General features: G+C 40.5%; 1 protein-coding gene across 1 annotated transcript; it reads right to left on the minus strand.

Annotated features, from left to right (window-relative positions):
- Nucleotides 1-1,399: 1,399 nt before the first annotated feature.
- On the minus strand, nucleotides 1,400-19,100 carry TMEM26 (transmembrane protein 26). Its single transcript, XM_068140094.1, has 6 exons — nucleotides 18,635-19,100; nucleotides 15,591-15,669; nucleotides 9,834-9,935; nucleotides 9,083-9,303; nucleotides 8,274-8,350; nucleotides 1,400-5,081 (listed from the first exon to the last, which is right to left on the minus strand). Exons 1-6 carry the CDS (start codon nucleotides 18,823-18,825, stop codon nucleotides 4,666-4,668), a joined length of 1,086 nt encoding a protein of 361 aa, XP_067996195.1. The 5' UTR covers nucleotides 18,826-19,100; the 3' UTR covers nucleotides 1,400-4,665.
- Between the last annotated feature and the right edge of the window lie 324 nt (nucleotides 19,101-19,424).

The following is a 19,424-nucleotide window of genomic DNA, read 5'->3' on the forward strand; positions in this document are numbered from 1 at the left end:
CAACAGGAAGAAGCAGACTTGGCTCTTAATCTTAGATTGGCCTGAATTCTTAAGTGTCTTTGTGAAGACTTTCACAGGCAGCAGTGGGAAGTTCAATGTTTAGCATCTGTTGCCTGTGCTCTGAAATCTGTGGCCTGGAAAGCAGCTAGAAATGTAGGTGAGGAAAGTATGAGAAAGTGTGTAGTGGATAATGTAATAGTTTCAGTTGATAAATTAAGGTGTGAGGTTTTTGATATTGTTAGATCACTTTTCCTGCTACTCCTTTAACCAAACCTAAAGTGAAAGGAAAAGACCCAAATTAGGAAAAGTTTCTGTAGCACTTTTTAGGGTCACCTGCAATAGAGACTTGAGATCACTGGAATTGCTGTATTAGGAGCTTGCTGGAGATCACTGGAGTGGAGCTAGCTGATAAGAACGCTTCCCTTGAAGGGCCAGAGAAGGTGTTTGGAAAATAGCTGTAGTGTAATTTTATCAGTCATTAGTAACTAATCCATTAGAGATCTGTATGGCTACATTTTACCTGCTGGTGCATTGACCAATCTTAGGCAAACATCTGGACTCCTTTTATCGCCTTACCATTACACATTGGAAATAATCTGTTTTCCTTCCTGTCACAAGGAAGGAAAGACTTCTTTCTTCATAGAACAGCATGGAAAAAGATGGAGATTTGAAACCAAAGACTGGAGGGCAAAGAGCTCTCCAACCAGCTGATTTAAAGGCTTGCCTGTTTTCTCGTGACACTGAACCAGAAAAACAGGCCTGTGCAATTTTACATTTGCTACTGTTCTGTTTTCATGCCTTTTAAAAAAACCTTTGCTTTTGAGGGGGAAAATAATGATTGGGTAGGTTTCATTTAACTAAGGGAACCTGCATAGTAAAAATATATTCCAGGGAACTTTACAATATTCTTTGTTTTTTTGTTAAAATCGGTATATCATTCAGAGACTATTCATATGTTTTGTATTTAGAGCCCTAAGCCTCAAGATATTTGTAATATTTAGGTACGTCTGTAAGCGTTTTAGACATCTGCAGAGTGTTTTCATCAGCAATCTCACACGCTGTAACAGAAATAAAAGCTGTACATATTTGGCATGGTACATATTATGCATCTAAATGCATATATGTATTGCTATGCATCAGTAAAATGCATCCTGTGAGCAGATATTAAACACATCCTCTCTGAGATTACCCTGTGACTTGCATACTTGGAGGGAAAGATTCTGAGTACAGAAGAACATATTCAGAATTTAGAGGAATTTACTGCTGTTGCTGTGGGTTTTCAAAGCTGCAGTCAGAATCTGGCCTAAGTAATTAACTTACGAAGGATGGAAAAGAAAAGCAGCATGTGGAAGATGTAATTAATGGGAACACATAACAGTCAGCTCTCACATAATAAATTGGCAGCTATGCCTGAGGTAACTGCCTTTTATTTGCAAAATACAGTTGGAATTTTTTAAAAGTAACTGCACATTTTCTTCCATTTCCACATGATCCCAGAGAACACAGTACAGTACAAACACAAACAGCAATGCAATAAAATCATGGTTGGTTGAGGTTTTTTCATGCTTATGATCTTATTTGAGCCAACATCCAAAGCAAAGGAGAAATACATTTTAGCTAGGGAAAAGACAAGTGGTAAAACATTTTATGGGGTTTTCAACAGAATAATCTAAAAGGACAAGACAGAAACAATCAGAATATGTAACAATAAATGGCTGGTTATCTATTTGCAGAACAGATGTAGTAATGTAATTTTCCTGACTTGGGTAAATAATGGTTTAAGATAAACGTTCTAAAATCCTTCAGGTTTTGAAGGCTTCAGTTTTTCCCAGCTTTATGTTTACTGCAGCTTTTCCTGACCAGCAAGTGTGGAATCAGTTGTTTTTAAAATATGTCACAGATTATGGCTCTGGAAGGCTGCAGGATGACACAATGGCTCCACACACCCATCTACTGATTCAGCTGATTCAAAACAACCTGCTGGAAAAAAAAAATCATCTGTGCTGTAGTCCTCCCTCTCAAAAAAATGTGTGAGAGGAAGGTAAGGAGGGCTTGCAACTGGCATTTGCCACTGTGACCAAGCTTACAAGCTACTAGACTTCCTAACTGCCATTTCCAGGCTTCCCAATGAAGTGCATGTTCCTGCTGCTACCTGGCACATGTGATTCCCCTTTGCACACAAGTGGGGAGATAGGCTATCCATCACATAAGTGCTTTGTTTGTCCATTTGGGTTTTCATTTTGGTTTTTAAGCAATCTGTTTATCACCCCTGATAGTGGGGAGGGGGAAGAAAAGAGTAGTCCAAATCTATTCTACTGTAAGCTGAGATAGAATGTAGCCTATTTTGTCTGTGTACGAACGAGGATGAGATCTAGTAGTAACAATCTAGCATTGGAGTGAGTTCTTTTCACTGTAAATCTGATTAGAAGCTTTACTGCTGTTTAAAATGGAGCAGCCTGAAGACCAGGAAATATAGTTCTCTGTAAAATATTCCTCCTGTAACTAGTCTCTGTGTTGCTGACCCCAGGGGATCTTGCATTTGCTGCAGGCAGAGCCAGGTAGGCAGTTTGTTGCCAAATGAAGCTTTTAAATAGATAGCACGTTTTTAAAATTGCATCCTACAATTTTTGTGCTGATGAATTTAGAATGATGTTCTAGCAAGCTCAGTGTACTCCAAATTAATTAGCAACAATCCTTTTAACAGGATAATTACTATATCAGCAAGTGGTAATCTCAAGAAGAATGTGAATAGTCCTGGCTTGCATCAGCATGGAATAGATGTTGCCGTTCTACCAACTGATTCTAAATTCACCCTATTGTGAAAGGTTTTAGACAGCGCAGCTGGTCAGCAGCAGCACTTCAGCTTTTTTACCCCTAGACTTAAATTAAAATCCCAAATGAAGTTGCATTCCACTCTCCATATGCCTGCCTTGCAACACCACAGCAAATGATGATTAGCTTTTAAATTTCTGCTGGAAAAAGGCCCAAAATAAGTAGAGCAGGAGGTGTTGCACATTATTACTAAAAGCTAGGAAGGGCTATGAAGTATATGAGACTTCCTTCTTCATGGCTGTGTGTTTCCTTCTTTTATAATGGAAGGGCCTGATTCTGCAGAGAACAGTAACAGCTCATATGTATAAACACAGGTTCATGTGTCTGGGGACTGGTATTTTTAAATAGGGTAATCTTTCAAAAAAATAAGCCTATCATTGCTTATAAGACTATGGATAAACATATGACTGCTGCAGTGGTGGCAGAAAGACTTTTATTTATTCCTGAAACCAGATTCTGGTTTTAGGTAACCAAGGCTTTAGAAAATAAGGTTTAATTAACAAATTTAATCAGAGAAATTACCTTAATTAGGTCACTTTCTTTGCTAGATTTTTTTAATATACTTTTTCTGTTCTCTCTTAGAATGGATGCAGAAATTTGTAAAAGGACCTGCCATTTTCTGGGAGAATATAATTTTTAGGCAGACTTGCAAAAAACACTTGTCTTATTTTCAGCTTCTATAAATTAAGACCATCAAAGTCAGTGGTCTTACCTTGATTTAATGTGTGTGTTCTTGGGAGAAATTAATAGGGCCCCATGTTGTTCACTCCAAATGTGGAAGTAGTAAATTAACAATTAGTGAAGATTATTATTATAAATATTCATTTTGTAAAAATTAATCTTGACACTCAACAGACCAGACAATCTCTGAAGTTATTTCATGGGACCTTGTGGTGCTTTCTGAAATGTGAAGCAGAAGCCTGATCCTATTGCCTAGGTTGTCTCATCAAACTTAAGCAGTGCCATTTTCTTTCTAACCTGAGTCAAGCCACTTTTAAAAATCATACCAATTGGTCTTGTCTCAACTGCAAGCACAGTGAAGGCATAGTTGGGGAGAGGTTGTTACAATTATTCTGGATTTTCAATTTTTTTCCTGTTGTTCTAACTGGTAGAAATAGAAAAGCAAGAATCTCTGTAGAAAAAAAGGCTGTAATAAATGCCGTCTTCTAGGTTTAGGTTAGATTATTCACACCTAAGAGACAGTCTTTTGTACACAGTTTCATGGTGTTGCATAGTTTTTTTAACTGAATCTAGCAAAGGATGAGGTAACATTTGAAGGAGATTGTTCATTCAAGAGTTTGAAGATGTGTAGATGTCACAATGGCAGTAGAAATCTGTCATCTCTATTCACTTGCATGTCTGCACACTTGTTGCTACTGAAGCTGCTTCCATACCCAGTGAACATATTATTCATCACACTACTTAGAGCCCAAACATTCAAGTAGAGCTAAATGCTTCTTCACTTCCCATAATGGATAGGATCATTCTTCTATTTGAATACATGCAAGTACATCTGTTAGCACAGTGCCACCAAAGATAACAACCAACTTTGTAAGTGTGCCAAACCTTTCTTGTTACTAAAAACTATTGCTACAAAGTCCTTGTGGATAATATAATAGGAAACTAGTCAAAACCCACCATACAAATGGATAAAAAGAGGACCCATTTCTACGAGTTTGCCTCAGAAATTTCCCATACAGCATAGATTAAATTATTCATATCTTGATGGAAGAGATGACTTGGGCATTCAAGATATGTTTGATCATAGAAATAGGCTGAGCTCTTCTGAAGAAGCTTTGGGAAATGCAGCCTCTTTCAAGTCAGTAACTGTGTTCACTGATCTTTTGATGGAGCTTGGGTTTCCTTTTTTTGAGGAAAAGCAACAAACTCTTTCATTTCATTATCTTGGTCAGCAGCAGCATGAGTATGAGCTTCATAAGGCTCACATGGGCAACAGGTGACTTCTCCTTTCCTGCTCTTCTGCAGAATGGTAGCACGAAAGTCTAATGTTATCACTGCCAAACGATACAATTGTAGAGTCACAACTAAGATATTCTTAGCTGTAAAAAACACCAGCATCTGATTAAATATTCCGAAGTGGCCCATCAAGATTGAACGCACAATGAAGAAGGGGCCATCCTGTATGAAAAGGCTGACCCCAATGTTCCACAGTTCTGCACTGTACCTGCACAGCAGCAGGCTGGGGATCCGCCTAGTTGATGTAGTTGGTTTGCAGCCAATATGCTGTACTGGAAATAAAACACAGTTATGTTAAAATTACTTTCTAAAATTGAGTCAGGCTTGTTTTACAGGGCAGCTATAATCCAGGGTACCCTGGATTATAAATGCATTCAACTGTAAACAATTCAATTTAAAGCATATCCAATTTCTTGGATCTGTTTCAGTGAAACACTCGAAGCAGACACTTACGTGGTCTGCTGAACAGAACCAAAACCACTTCCTCCTTTTCTATCCCACAAAGCTATCAGAATTTATACATGTTTAAACCAAGAAGCAGAAGTATATCACCTCATCTTTCTGTAACAACTTCCCCAGAAGCTTTTGTTAGATCAATGCCTAGGCTAATACATATCTTTAAGAAAAAAAATGCCATGATGAATGACAACAGCCTGAGCTGTAGAACTTCAATTCGTTTCAGGCTAAGTCCTTGCTTTCAAAAGATTCACCAGATAGCCGTTAACTTTTTCACGTGTTATAGTAAAATTATGTCATGCCAATATGGGGCAATATCAAACATTATGGATAGGAAGAAACTGTGATTGCTGCTTGCCATATAAGCCTTGAACCACAGTTACTTGTTCTTAGCCTTGCATGCACCTGTTAGAACTTGCACAGATATGCTCCCCTTGGTTGAAAAGGCCCCTATTACAAGAGGGATGTGGAGGTGCTGGAACGTGTCCAGAGAAGGGCCACAAGGATGATTAGAGGGCTGGAGCACCTCTCCTATGAGGACAGACTGAAGGAGTTGGGACTGTTCAGTCTGCAGAAGAGAAGGCTCCGAGGTGACCTAATTGTGGCCTTCCAGTATCTGAAGGGGGCCTACAGGAAGGCTGGGGAAGGACTTCTCAAGATCTCAGGTAGTGATAGGACTAGGGGGAATGGAATGAAGCTGGAGGTGGGGAGATTCAGGCTGGATGTGAGGAGGAGGTTCTTCACCATGAGAGTGGTGAAACCCTGGAATGTGTTGTCCAGGGAGGTGGTCGAGGCCCCATCCCTGGGGGTGTTTAAGAGCAGGCTGGATGAGGCTCTGGCCAGCCTGATCTAGTGTGGGGTGTCCCTGCCCGTGGCAGGGGGTTTGGAACTAGATGATCCTTGTGGTCCCTTCCAACCCTGAATGAAACTATGAAACTATAAACTATGGTGGTGGGCTAGAATACTCTTTGTGGCATGGCATCTAGAGAAGGATCTAGAAAGGTGTGTGTGTGTGGTAAATACAGTTGCCTCTTATGAAAATGTATGCAGCTTAACTAACCTGTCTCTCTGGCAGTGGGATTCATTAGTTTAAAAAACATGGCTACTTGCAATGCAGTAACAACTGTCAAACAATGCAGCTTCCTGAAATTCTATTGTTTGAGTCAACACCGAGGAAAAAAAAAGATGAGCCTCAAGTGGAAAACGAGTTGTAGAATGTAGAAATTTGCTGAATCCATTATGCAAAGCTTCAGCAGCAGGTAATTTTTTTAATATGTTTTTGTGCTACAGCTGTTTAATAGTCCTGACTGTTTTACTGCAGTCCAATAATAAATGCCTAAAAATGTCTATTTTACATCATGTTTGACATGCAAGTACACATTCTGATGCCTGAATAAAAAATACTCTCTGTGCAACTGTATAGGACTACTTAAAATGCACTGTGCCCATAGTAAATTTCCAGGCAATGTGGTTCAATAATTTATTTTTAAACCTGTAAGTTTAATTGAATAAGCAGAAAAGCAATAGCTAGGAAAAAAAAATGCACAGTGCAAGAGATAATTTAAGGCTGTAATTTTTCAAGCACTTTGAATTGATTTGGATGGTGGTGATGTGTAAGGGATTTTTTTTGTTTTGTTTGTTTAGGGGTTTTGTTTGCTTGGTTGGTTTGGGGGCATTTTTTTGGTGGTGTGGTGCTTTGGTTGTTTTGGGTTGGTTTTTGTTGGTTGGGTTTGTTTTTTTTCCAAACCCCTGAGTGTTGTGCATCTTTAAGAGAATATATGTTGCCAGCAACAGGAATTGTAGCTGTGATACAATGTGAAATGTAATCACATCAGGTTTTTGCAGGTGGTGAGCTGTTGAGGCTGAGATCCTGAATATTTTCATAACTTCAGTATCAAAACCAAAGCCTAGTGCTTTCCATGAAGAAATGAAAAATTCCTGGTTAATGAAAGGATAATGAAAAGTTCCTGGAATCATTTTTTTTTCATTATTACTTTTTAATTTATTTTTAAAAATCTTATTATTGTAGTCAGTTTGTCAACCTGGCCATCAATTCTATAGAAGGATATATCATGAGAATAATGTATCTTTGGACTAGTATATTTAACTTGCAAGCTTGTAGGGACTGGAGGCCAAAATGGTTGGAAGAGGTGATGACTAAAGCAGTTTTCATTATTCTTCTTGGACACAGAGAAGGGCTTTCTGCCTAGGAATAAGTAGAAGCCCAAGTTGGCTGAACGCTGGAACTTTTAGATTAAGGTGCACAGTCCAAACATGATATGGTCCTTTAGGTTCCCTGCGAGTAGATAATTTTTCCTGTGCTAACACCATCTGTGCTTTTGACTGTGCAGTTCCCTGTGGTTAACAACTGCCCCTCTCTCCATAGGATAGGATAGGATAGGATAGGATAGGATAGGATAGGATAGGATAGGATAGGATAGGATAGGATAGGATAGGATAGAACTAACAAGGTTGGAAAAGACCTTTGAGATCATCAAGTCCAACCTATCATCCAACACTATGTAACTGACTAAACCATGACACCAAGCGCCCCATCCAGTCTCTTCCTAAACACCTCCAGTGATGGTGACTCCACCACCTCCCTGGGCAGCACATTCCAGTGGCCAATCACTCTTTCTATGAAGAACTTCTTTCTAACATCCAGCATAAACCTTCCCTGCAACCTACCCAGATTTGAGCCAAAATGGAATAATCCAACACCAGACCTAATTTAAGAGCTCACAGTGAAGTTTAAGACACTAAGCAGCTGTTCCAAAGAATATTTTAATTCCCTTTTTTTTTCCCCTGAAAACTGAGAGTTTTATCAGGGAAATCAGAGGTTAGCCAGAAATAAGTGTTTCCTCAAAAGGAACCACAATTGGCTTTGCTCAAAAGCCATCCATGTTAAATTAATATTTTCCACCCAGAGCATGTGCACAGCCACCAGATATGCCAGCAAAAACTTAAAGCATTTGTTCTTTTTGTTTTGTCTGTGCACAAGTACTAACCTGCAAGATCAAGTGGAAACTGTAACATGCTCCAGGTCCATACAGCAAGAATAGCATTTACGAGAGTGTAATTATTCCTGTGGGAAGGGAAAAAAGTGTTAACATTGAAGATGCAGTTTCCTTATGTAGTGAAAAATATTTCTTGTAGGATTTGGGATGTAATTTAAAAGGTGGCTGAACAAAACAGTGATTGACATATAAGGCTCAGAAAAAGAGAGGCACATTTTGGGATGGAATGTTTGCCCTTCAGGCTACACGTTCCAGCTGTGTAATTACACTAAATATCTGATGCTAATGATCTAATGCTAAGGATATGGAAGTAGGCTCTGTGGCTCAAAGAGGAGATATCTTTAACTTTGTAGTGATTGCATATTCCTTGCGAGCCTGAAGCTTCTCTGCCAACTGGGAAGGACCTGTTTCCTGCTGTAAAACCTTTCTTTGATATTAAAAAAAATAATTAAAATAGTACATCTGTAAGAGAGGATGAACCTCTTCTGTGAGTCTTTTTCTTTATGATAGATGTTCACATCTCTCAGCTGTGAGAGGGAGATGAGCTTGCTTTCTCTGGGAGAGATCACAATGTTGAAAATTTGCGGTAGGCTATGCCTTTCCCTTCCCACTTATCTTTGAACACTTTGTCATTCTGTCATGAAGAACGTACATATGAGATTACCAAAGAGGCAACTTGGATAATGAATCACTAAAGCAAACTCCAGTTCCTTCCTTGCCAATCTAAACCAATTCATTAATCTGAGCAAAATAAGTATCTTCCACTATGCAAATTATTTCTGTTAGCAATTAGTCCTTACCGAACTTCTGGGATGTCCAAGGTTTCACTAGCAAATTCAAGTATATCTGCAGCTGTTCCCACAAACATGAGAAGCAGCTGAGACAACTGATCACGGGTGATTTCAACTCCAATGGGGAGAAGCCATCTCCCAACTACTAGAAGCAGTAGAAAAGTTTGGTGAAGGGCCAGTGTCCAAACAGTCTCACAGATTGTGGAAAGATGATTCACAATGACTTTAGCCTGTTCAAAAGTCAACAACAGTAACATACTGTCACTTGAGGAGACTGACACTACAGCTACTTTCACACACTGTATTAATTCTCAAGCTTGCTTTTGTTCTCCTTCACATTATATCAGAGCAAATCATCTCTGTGTGGCAGGCATAATTTGGAAAAAGCACATTAATAGAAACTTTGGGTAATGCAAAGCAAGGCTGTCCCTGTATACTCCTCCTGTTATCATTTTTCAGCTGAGTGTAATCCTTTGTGGAACCATCACCCAGATAAACCTTGTCAGTTCTGCTACTGAGATTTGGAAGAGAATGGTAGAGGAGTTTCCTCTTCACACAGACACTTGTCCTACCAACACTAGTTGGCATGCAGCACACTGTAGGCCATTTTCACATACTGGTTTTCTGAAACTATTCTTTTTTCTTTCCTTGTTTTAATTCTACACTCTGCGTGAGGAGCTTGCCCAAAGAGATATAACAGTCTTTTATAATTGCTTTAATAGCTTAAGAACTCTACTAAGAATAAGAAAATGTGTCCTACCGTCTGAATGATTCCCTCATTTCCATGAGTGCTGTCTCTGGATTGATTGAAGTCTTGGTTGCTAACATTCACCTGAAATGCTTCAGGCTCCTTACTACAGTACTGTTGTGAACAAAAGCATCAGACACGCATAAACATCCCATACAGAGAGCATACACACTCTGTGGCTGAAAGCGTCCTGTTTGGCTGAACTGCAGAAGGTTCATTCATTTACAAAGGTACATGCTCACTTTGAATGTAATTCCCCTCTTGTTCACAAGGAAGAAATTCCTTTTGTGAAGACAGAAGTGATGTGTTAGTAGGTCCCTGAGAAGGTGTATGATTGTACTACAGAAGAAGATGTAAATTCAAAGGCTGGTGGAACACATGACATCTTTGTGCTGTTAAGACCACATTCTTTGAATGTAGTCACCTTGCAGCACTCTAAACAGGCTACTGGGCTTTCTACACAGTCTCTCTCTCTGGCTAAAACAGTAAAACAGGGTAAAAATTCATCATGGTCAATCTCTGTACTTAAACTTGCTTTCAAAATATCTGCTTCTCATCTCTACTATCCATAAAAAGTTCTCTACAAGTGCCATTGTTTCAGTCTTCTCTATGAATTCCCTCAAGGCAGAAATAAACAGAGTTGGGGTAGGACATTTTGGTTGCATTCTCTGCTGTGCCACTCCCCTTAATCCTCAGCTGTGCATTATTCTGCAAGGAAATTCATAATGTGAGAGGTGAGATTGAGCAATAATTAAGAAAAAGGGTCCTGCTGTTGTCTGCCCCTGCAGAGTAGAAAAAATCTTGGTAGTTTTACTTCCTCCAAGTACTTGATGCTCTGGGAACTCTAATGCTGGCTAAAACATGCTCTTACTTCAGCTGCAGTAAACCAGCAATGGGACCATGTCCTGTCTGAGGTCTGCAGCACTGCACTGTTCTTCTGTCTGCCTTCACACCCAAGGGTGGCTCCAGAGAAACCAGGTTGTGGCTCTATCTTCATTACAATCCCTCAACATCTCTCTTCATTGTAAAAAATAATTTTTTTTAAAGGATAATTAGAAAACCAAAGCATGCTATTCTTAAAGACTCCTATCCTCTCCTGTTTGTGCCAGAGAGCACCAAATTATTTGCATTTCTCCACTGGGCCCCTCACCATTTTATTGCTCAGGGAGTGATTTTCTGCAACAACCAGGATGTGCTCCAGTGCATACTGAGTAGCTGTGTTCAGCATAATGCCTGCCAGTATAAAGGCAACGTATTCCAGCAAATGTCACATTCTGGGACATTTCAGATTCTGCTGATACTTGGTCTCTGATAATGTTGCTCTGTAGCTGAGTGAAGGCTGCCTCTTTCCTGACCTTGTCATAGGTAAATGGAACAACTTCCCATGGCCTGAATAATCTGGGGGAAAAAAAGCCACTGCTTGTTGCTTTTATAATTGGTGGTAAAGGTTATTAAACAGAATGCTTGCCTTATTTGGACAATGGGTGTGAGAGTGTTGGAAGGTTAACATGCGCATGTGGAGAAGGTGGTATTTCCATTTGGAAAAGGGAAGTTTTAAGTTCTGGACATGGAAATAATGAGGTAGAGAGGCTGGTACTCTGCATGGCTACAGTTTTCTGGGGCTAATCTCTCTAGGTTAGCCCTTCAAACAAAGGAGAAGCACAGAACAGCTTCTAGAGGATGTTTCAGAAATTAAACTTCACTGGTACCCTGGAGAAACTTTTTTATCTGTTCCTTGTAGAAAAAATCTAAAGCCTGCAGAGGCCAGCCCCCAGTGTCAAAACCAGTCTTTCTGAATACCCCCCACAGGTCATCTCAGTTGGCTGAGAAGACCACGACCTAAAAATATTAGGTAACTGGTGTAACCACCCCAGAATACTAAGAAGTCAGTGTCTACCTTGTAACAGGTAGGTTGGGTAGGGCCAAATGGATTACTAACCTGTGCTGGAGGGGGAAGGCTAATTCACTTTTACAGCCTTTGGTTTGTCATGAACTCTGAATCTGAGTTTGCTCCTCTGCCCCCTTGCCCCATCTGACAGAAGAGGAAGGGAGCCATGTGAACTTGCATTAAACCTCACATCAGAGTTTGAGGATTTTTTGTTAGTTTTTCAAACCCTATTTCTTAAGGATGAATTTGCAGCTGGACACAGGTTAGGCAGCCCTTGCTGTATGTACAAGGATGGTGGATATTACTGAGAGAACTCCCTGCAGATAAATCAGGTGGCTGAATGACAGAGATGAAATGGGAGCCCATAGCAGCTACACACTGTGGGGAGCAAGGTGTGTGGGTGCTGCTCAGCAGATGCCGTAACTGTCCCCATGCTAATGGCCAAGCGCAGGTAGCTCTTATGATGGCACCAGAGCAGCTGATCTGCTGTAGGGAGGTGGAGGAATGCACTCCACAGCTACCATGTGACTTGCAAGGAGGCTTTTTTTTTTTCTTTTTTTTTCCTCCTAGCAGCATAAAAGTGCAGAGAATACTTGAAGAACTTGAATTCACTTTATCAGTGCCTCTTGTAGCTTCCTTCTATGTGATTTTTCAGCTACTCCCAGCTGAGTGTGGGGGGGTTACTATTTCAGAGCAGGGCCTCACAAACTGCCTGAAAGACACTTCTCAGGGCCAGGTCCATATCTCTTCACAACTGCATGCAGGCAGGAAATGGAAAACTGCATCTGTAAAGTCAGGCATTTAAGTAGCCTTTGATTTTTATTTTAAGTATGTTCAGATCTGGGTTTGGTTTGTTTCTCTCTGAATATTGATTGAGTGGTGATTGCAGTAGAGATTCACTTCAAAGTTTGGAAAAGAGCCTTTATTTTCATCATGTATATGCATGTAAATAGGACTGTTGGTGCCAGGCATATTTACTTAGCCAATTATGCATGTGCAGCAACTTAATGGGAACGTGACAAGGAGAAAGTGAATACTAAGTTTCACAGGCAGTTGATAAACATGGTTTATTGCTGGTGCCCAGTTACTCCTAGGTACCAAGACAGTAAACATAGCTAAACAAAAAATGCCCTTTTTTTATTTTTTTTTAATGAAAACAGGGAGAAATTGCACACATTTTGCAGAAGCTCTAGCTTGATCTTCTTCCTGTGTTTCTTTGGAGACAAAGCTTATGTTGCTCTGATTTATAGAAATGCTGTTGCGTGACATCATGGTGTCCTAGCATGTGGCCTCCAGAGAGTTCATTCTAGGTGCATGGGGAACCCCTAAAACACTGAACTCATTCAGCAAATTATTCAGCATGTTATTCATGATCTGTTAGTCCCTAATAACAATTACATTAGCTGTAACTGCTTGCAATGAGTCCAGCTTTGAGATGGTAAAATTGACACTTGAATAGCAGGGGAGAGTACTCCTAATCCTGTTAATGTGCATGAAGACCGGCAGTCTGAGTACACTGTGGAAGAGGCCAGCCCTTCCCTGGAGCACGCCCTCTGCCAAGCAACAGGTACCCTGCTTGGTCTCTTTGATTTGCTAGAAATAGTGTGGCCATCACTATGGCAACACACGTGATGTCAGAAATTCAAAGCAACCATGACTGCTTCATTTTGCTCATACAGGAAAGCTGAAAGGTAAAGCAGGAAGAAAAGATTGCTTAAGCTGCCTTCCAAAGTGAAGATGATTGCGGATATGGGAGGGGAGAAATGGTTAAAGATGTAAGATCACTTTTTGGAGAGTGATACGCTACAGTTGTAGTTGGTAAGATAATCCCACCTCAGAATGAGGCTGAGGGAATGGACAGTAACTGTTTACTCAAGATGTTCAAGTTAAGGTGGTTAAAAATAATTACAAGGTTTGCAAAGTATATTTTTACTGACTGGGCAGCCTACATCAGACACAGCACTGGTAGTCAGGTAGGCCCTGCAAAAGGTCAGGTTTTGCTTTCTGTGGCAGTAACACGCCAGACATTTGAAAAAGTGACAAGTATTTGTTCATCTGAGATCTTATGCAATGTTAAGAAAGAATGTTTGCGGGTTTTAATGGATTAAATGGTTTTAATTTTCTTGCCACTCTATTTTGTAAACAGCAATTTTTTTTCACTCAGTGCAGTTCAATTTACTTTATAGTCTCTACTAAACATGCATTTCATCACAAATACTTTTCTGCAAAGTAGTAGTTTCTATGCAGCCAGTATTTCAATTTTGATATATGAAAAGCATACATATGTCCAGCTCGGTAGTACACAGAGGCAGACTGACCTCTGTCTTCAGGAAGAGCTGCTGTGTATTAGCACATGCCTTAAATAACACCACCAACACAAGCACTGGGTGTTTCCTGTTAAAGATTCAACATGAGATCAAGGCTCCACTGCCATAAAGACCACAAACCGGTTTTATGCTGTATATATTAAAGGTATAGATCTAGCAACTGCATAATTACCCATTCTCTTAGTAGTTTAATAACAGAAATCCCAGGAATACTTTAGAATGAGAAGGAGTACTAGCCTGGGTGCTGTGCTTGAGAGTAATTGTTAGGAAGGCTGCATCCCTTCTGGAGGTATTGTTTTTGAATCTATTAGATTGTGTGTTTCCAGAACTCTCTTGTACCTCTCCAGGTATAAACTAAGCTGTTAACTTGATATACTTTGTCTTTAATTCACAGTAGCAGTATATCAATAAGAACAAAATATGCCATGTTCTAACATCATTTTGGGAAATAAACTGCTGCCTTTGACTACAGAATTAGCTTGTTTCTTGGACCAGATTTAACTATGACAAATGTTCTCAATATCCACATTACCTGTCTGTGACTGTTTAAGGAGATTTGGCAAAACAAGATGACAATAAATTCCTGCTGCTGTATTTAGAAAAAGCCTCAGGCATTTTCAGTGTAAACACAATTTTGAATATTTGATTATGCTTCTGTGGGCTCTAACAATGTTTCAAAGGAGAAAATGAGACACTATGTCTTCTTAGTCTAATTTATGTATTTTCTTCTGTTACCTTTTGCTTGTTTTCCTATCAGGCTCTTTTCTTCTCTGTATGTTAGATACTGCATATGTGCAATTACTGGGATGAACAAAATCCCCTTTTCACTACATGGAAGTGCTCTGGGGAATTGAAAGCAGCCCACATGAAGAAGTTGTTCACTTAGCATGGGCAGCTGTTCTAAGCGGCTCTGCCCTGGCCCAGACTGCCAAAAGAATAATTGCCTTTAAAACATTATACCGTCTGGTTTAGTCCTGAATTAGAACTCAGACACCCCCTCCCAGATTACTATGGAGCACAAACAACGGAAGGCTATAAACACTGACAGACAAATTATAATGTCAGCTATCTGTGGTAGCAATCTGTGACTATTCTCCTAGATTGCAGCAAACATGCAGTAATTCGGGTTTAAGGCCCCTTTCAATGATACCTGTCTCAATTCTGGCTTGCTTGGAGTTGTGATATCTGTCTGTAAGCACTTTGAAACTCATACTTTATTTTACAAAGGGTTCTAAAGCAATGAAATTGTCACCATCCTGAGAAAGACTCAAGCTTGTAACCTGGGGGTGAAAGACTGTTTTTCATACTTTTAGTCCTCAGTTCCCCAGACAAATACAAACAAATGCTCTCATTTTTAGCTTGGAATGATGCTCATTATTTGATATTTAGGAAATGCACAGTGGTTATAGTAGAGCTGTAACTGGATTGGGAGACCCACCAGTACAAGACAGAAAATTGAGACAAGACCTGGCAGACTTCTGTCTGTGTGCCCAACTCCAACCCATCAAATAATGCATCAATTCAAACTAGTCCATCCTGTTGTATAATAAATACCTGAGTCCCATGATGAATTTCTAGTAGCCATAGTGATGGTACTGTGCAAATCAGATACAAAAATATAGCTGGTGAAAACCTGTGAAGGAAAAGAAAAGATAGCTTGGTATTATATCACATTGTAAATACCACATAGCCTGTCATTATCTGTGTTGAAAAGCATCTTTTGCTTCCTACCATATGAGGTACTAAGAAATAGGATAACTGCAAATAAGAGTTGCTGTTCTTGCTGAATTCTTCATGCTGTCAGTATTATGAATCCTAGGATTATTTGTATGCCCATCTCAGAACATATATGAAAAGTTTATTTACAATATTTTTAAGAACTAACCTAATGCACTTTCCTGTTTGTATTTCCATGACAGCATTCTCTGTACTTTAACTAAGACAAAAAGCCCCTAGCTAACATGTTCTGATTTCATGAAGGGTGAATTAATACATTGAGTCATTTCACTGAGTGATGCTGGGATAAAGGCCGTTGATCAGAATCCTGTGCACTGACGCAGGAAAAGTAGAAATAGCATCAGTCTGCCTGAAACAGTAAGAAAAAGACCTCTTTCTTTAGTAAGAGGTCTTTAAATGAAGGCTGAAATGGTTTATGAAAATGGGTCTTGGCTTTGTTTCCCCATTTGTGTTGACAACTGTATAATTCCTCAGAATTTCTATCTCTTAAGTTGTTCTCTCCCTGCTAGTCTATGTAACTTATAGGGAAGCTTTATTATCTTCAGCTTCTTAAGCTGAGTTTTTCAGAAGTACTAGAGAGGACTCATTACTCCTTGTGCAAGCACCAATTCTTGTGAGGGTTGCAATGTTGCTGCGATCCACAGCAGCCTATGCATCATATATATGTACTGGTCCAGGACGGGGCAGTGGAGTCAAACACAGCATACCTGCTTGGTTCCTTCTATCCTGTCACTAGCACATTCTGCAGTGAATTTAGATTACTTCTAAGTATGTATCTGCAGAAATATTTTGGTCAAACATTGTTGCAGTTATTCTTTGTTCCTATACTGAATGTAGCTTTATTTTTTAAATCATTACTTTTCGGTGGAGATTAAGTATTGAAGAAATAAATCAGCCCTGCTGCTCAGGAAAATGTCTGGATTGCTGAGCTGCAATAAGTTGTTTCAGATAATTTCCTCTAAATAAGAGGTTTGGGGTTTCTTGGGTGTGCTTTGTGGTCAGTTTGGGTTTTTTCTGGGTGTTCTGTGACGTTTCAGCCCGGTTATTTTGGTAGTGAACACACCTCTTATTTAAATGGGAGAGCTAAGAGATTTTACAGTACTTCCTGTAGGACTTGAGCATATGAAAAACCCATCCAGCTGGCAGGTTAGCAATACTGAGCTAATGACAGCAGAACAGGCCAGGAGACTTTAAAGGTTTTAACCCTACCTTTCTTTCAGAAGGAGAATTCTAAAGGAAACAGCACATGGCCAGGCCAATAAATAATACTTTTTCTCATGTGTGCCATCTAATTTTTTAATTTGTGTGTGTGTGCATGCTGCTGTAATAAGTAACATTCTTCTGCCAATAATGAATGGAGAAATATGAGGCTTTGGGGGGCAGGAGAGACCACTGACACAGTTTGCCTCTTCCTTGGATCAATGATAGTCTGTGCGGGTGTTTTTCTAAGTAACAGTTCTGAACATGGTTTCCACCAAAGCAGAAAGTTATCCTGACACAAATAGATGCTGGTCATTGTCATTTGTGTACAATTATTACCTATACATGTACTTTACTGTGCTGTTTAAAGTGCTGGACCACAGCATTTTCAAAATTTCCTTCTAGCTAAATCTGTCTCAGTCTTCTAGCACATGTATTAATATAAAATGCATCTGCTTTCTGTATCTCTTTTTACTTGGATTTTCCAAAAGCTGCCATAGCAAGTGTTCCTTCATGTAGACTTTGCCTTCTCTCCCCAGTGAACTGGGTCTGCTCACTTTGCCTCTGTCTCAGAACTTTGCATTTGGAGCTCTGCTCTTGTTACATTTTCCTCTGTCCCAGACTTTATTGCTGCTTTTATTACAGTCAAATTTAGAGCATGGAAGACTTGTGTAAATTGTCACACAACACTGCTTCTGTTGCAATGAGTTTCACAGGTTGCAATGGGCAGGAATTTAAGATGATTCCAAGCGGTGTAGATTTATTTTTTTTCATCTTAGGGCCTGCCCACAGTTTGAGTTTTTGAAAAGAAAAGGTCCTAGTGAAATCTTAACAATTAATTTCATGACCACTTCCTTTTTACAGAGCATTTGTTTTGGCTCACTGAGCACTGATGAGCTGTAGATGCCTGCAGTAATTCTTTAGATGCATGTTCGTTTCTCAGGCAGCCTTTCATGCATGAAAATTGTCCTTTGGAATAGCCTCTCAAATCCAAATATTTAAGCCATTCTTGCTGTATTGCAGGAGTAGTCACTGCTCATCTTTTATTTATCACTGAGTTTTGGTTCATGCACTAGTGTGGCATTAACAGTCCTGCAAGTGGCAGGAACAGGGAATGCTGTCCCAGGAGAAAAGGTGCAAACCAGAGCTTGGCAGGATGGGGCAGGAGGTGCAAGGCATCAGCATAGAACAGCCTGCGTGGGACCCCAGCACTCTCCTGTATGTCACACGTGTAGTCCCCGACACGTTGTTGCTTAGGAGGTGCCCAGTGGTGGCACTGAGGGAGTGCATGCCCCCCACTTCCCCAGCCCCACAGCATCAGCAGCTCGAAGAGCCTGTGCCTCTTGCTACTTTTCCCACATTTTCCAGCTGTTGGCATGGATACACGTAGAGAACTGTAAAAAGAGTCCTTTCAAAAAAATCTGCGGCAAAAATGTCCCTCCTGAAAGCCCGCTGGATTTGGTATTGGGTTAGCCAGGGCTTTGCCAGTTTGCCACCCCTCACCCCCAGGTGCAGCAGAGGAGAAGACTCTCTTGGCAGAAACAAAGCCAGAGCGGCAAAACGCTTTCGGGCAGCAGTCGCAACAGGCAGTCCCACAGCCGCAGCAAAGTACATGCAAAGAAGCAAGAGGGGCTCCGTTGGAGCCGCTGGGATATGCTCACCATTTGTAGCCTCTGCCTTGTTTAAACTTGAGAGTGAGCCCTGTCTCCAGGCACAGGAGAAGATTGAGCAGTGCCAGCAGCCAGTACTTGGATTCTTTCTTCGCTGCAGTTACTCTCCAGACCCCGATGACAGAGTGCAACACAAAGAGCAGGCGAGTAACCAGAGCATTGAGCAGCACGATCAACTCCATCCTGGAGCAGCCCCCTCCCCTTTGCCCCGCACCGCAGGGGCCCAGCTCTTTTTAGGAGTCTTGGGAAGCTGCCCTGGGAATCACCGGGAAGCGTGCGCACCACAGGCACACAGATCTCTTCCCTTCCATCTCCACAGAGGGGCCCATTATAACAAAAAAGAAACAGCCTTGCCCCTCCCCCAGACTTCCTGAAAACTTTTTAGAGGGAAGAAGGAAAAAAAAGTTAAAAAAAAAAAAAAAAAAGCTCAAGCTTTCAGACCACAGCGGTTCGTAGCGCTCAGTGCAGCTCTGACCAAGCCAATACAGGGGCGTGAGGAACTTCTCTCTGGTCACTCTCTACCATCTGCTCAAGAACTCAACGACAGGGAGGCTTCTGTCTCACACAGGGACCATCTCTCTGCTTGCTCTGCTTGCTACTGTCATCTCGTAGGTTTCTAACAGAGACAAGATATAAGGAGAACTATTCATTTGAATCTTCCTTGCTAAAAGCTTCACTGCATCACTGAGGCTGCAAACCCTGCTTTCCTTTCCCTGCTCCGTGAAAGATGTAATTCCTATCTGGGAACTTTTAAAATTGCTCACTCAACATTGCACAAAAC

Source organism: Melanerpes formicivorus, unplaced genomic scaffold, assembly GCF_026170545.1.
Source record: "Melanerpes formicivorus ecotype bairdi unplaced genomic scaffold, bMelFor1.0.p_v2 SCAF_6, whole genome shotgun sequence".
In the NCBI taxonomy this organism is placed as follows: domain Eukaryota; kingdom Metazoa; phylum Chordata; class Aves; order Piciformes; family Picidae; genus Melanerpes; species Melanerpes formicivorus.

Bases quoted from the DNA above. Each gene is read 5' to 3' on its own strand.
- TMEM26 (XM_068140094.1), bottom strand. From the start codon at position 18,825: ATGGAGTTGATCGTGCTGCTCAATGCTCTGGTTACTCGCCTGCTCTTT. The intron at 9,304-9,833 runs GTAGGACACATT...ACTTTTGAACAG, and splicing joins ATGAGGGAATCATTCAGACG to GCTAAAGTCATTGTGAATCA. The intron at 5,082-8,273 runs GTTAGTACTTGT...TTTTATTTCCAG, and splicing joins GTTTCCACTTGATCTTGCAG to TACAGCATATTGGCTGCAAA.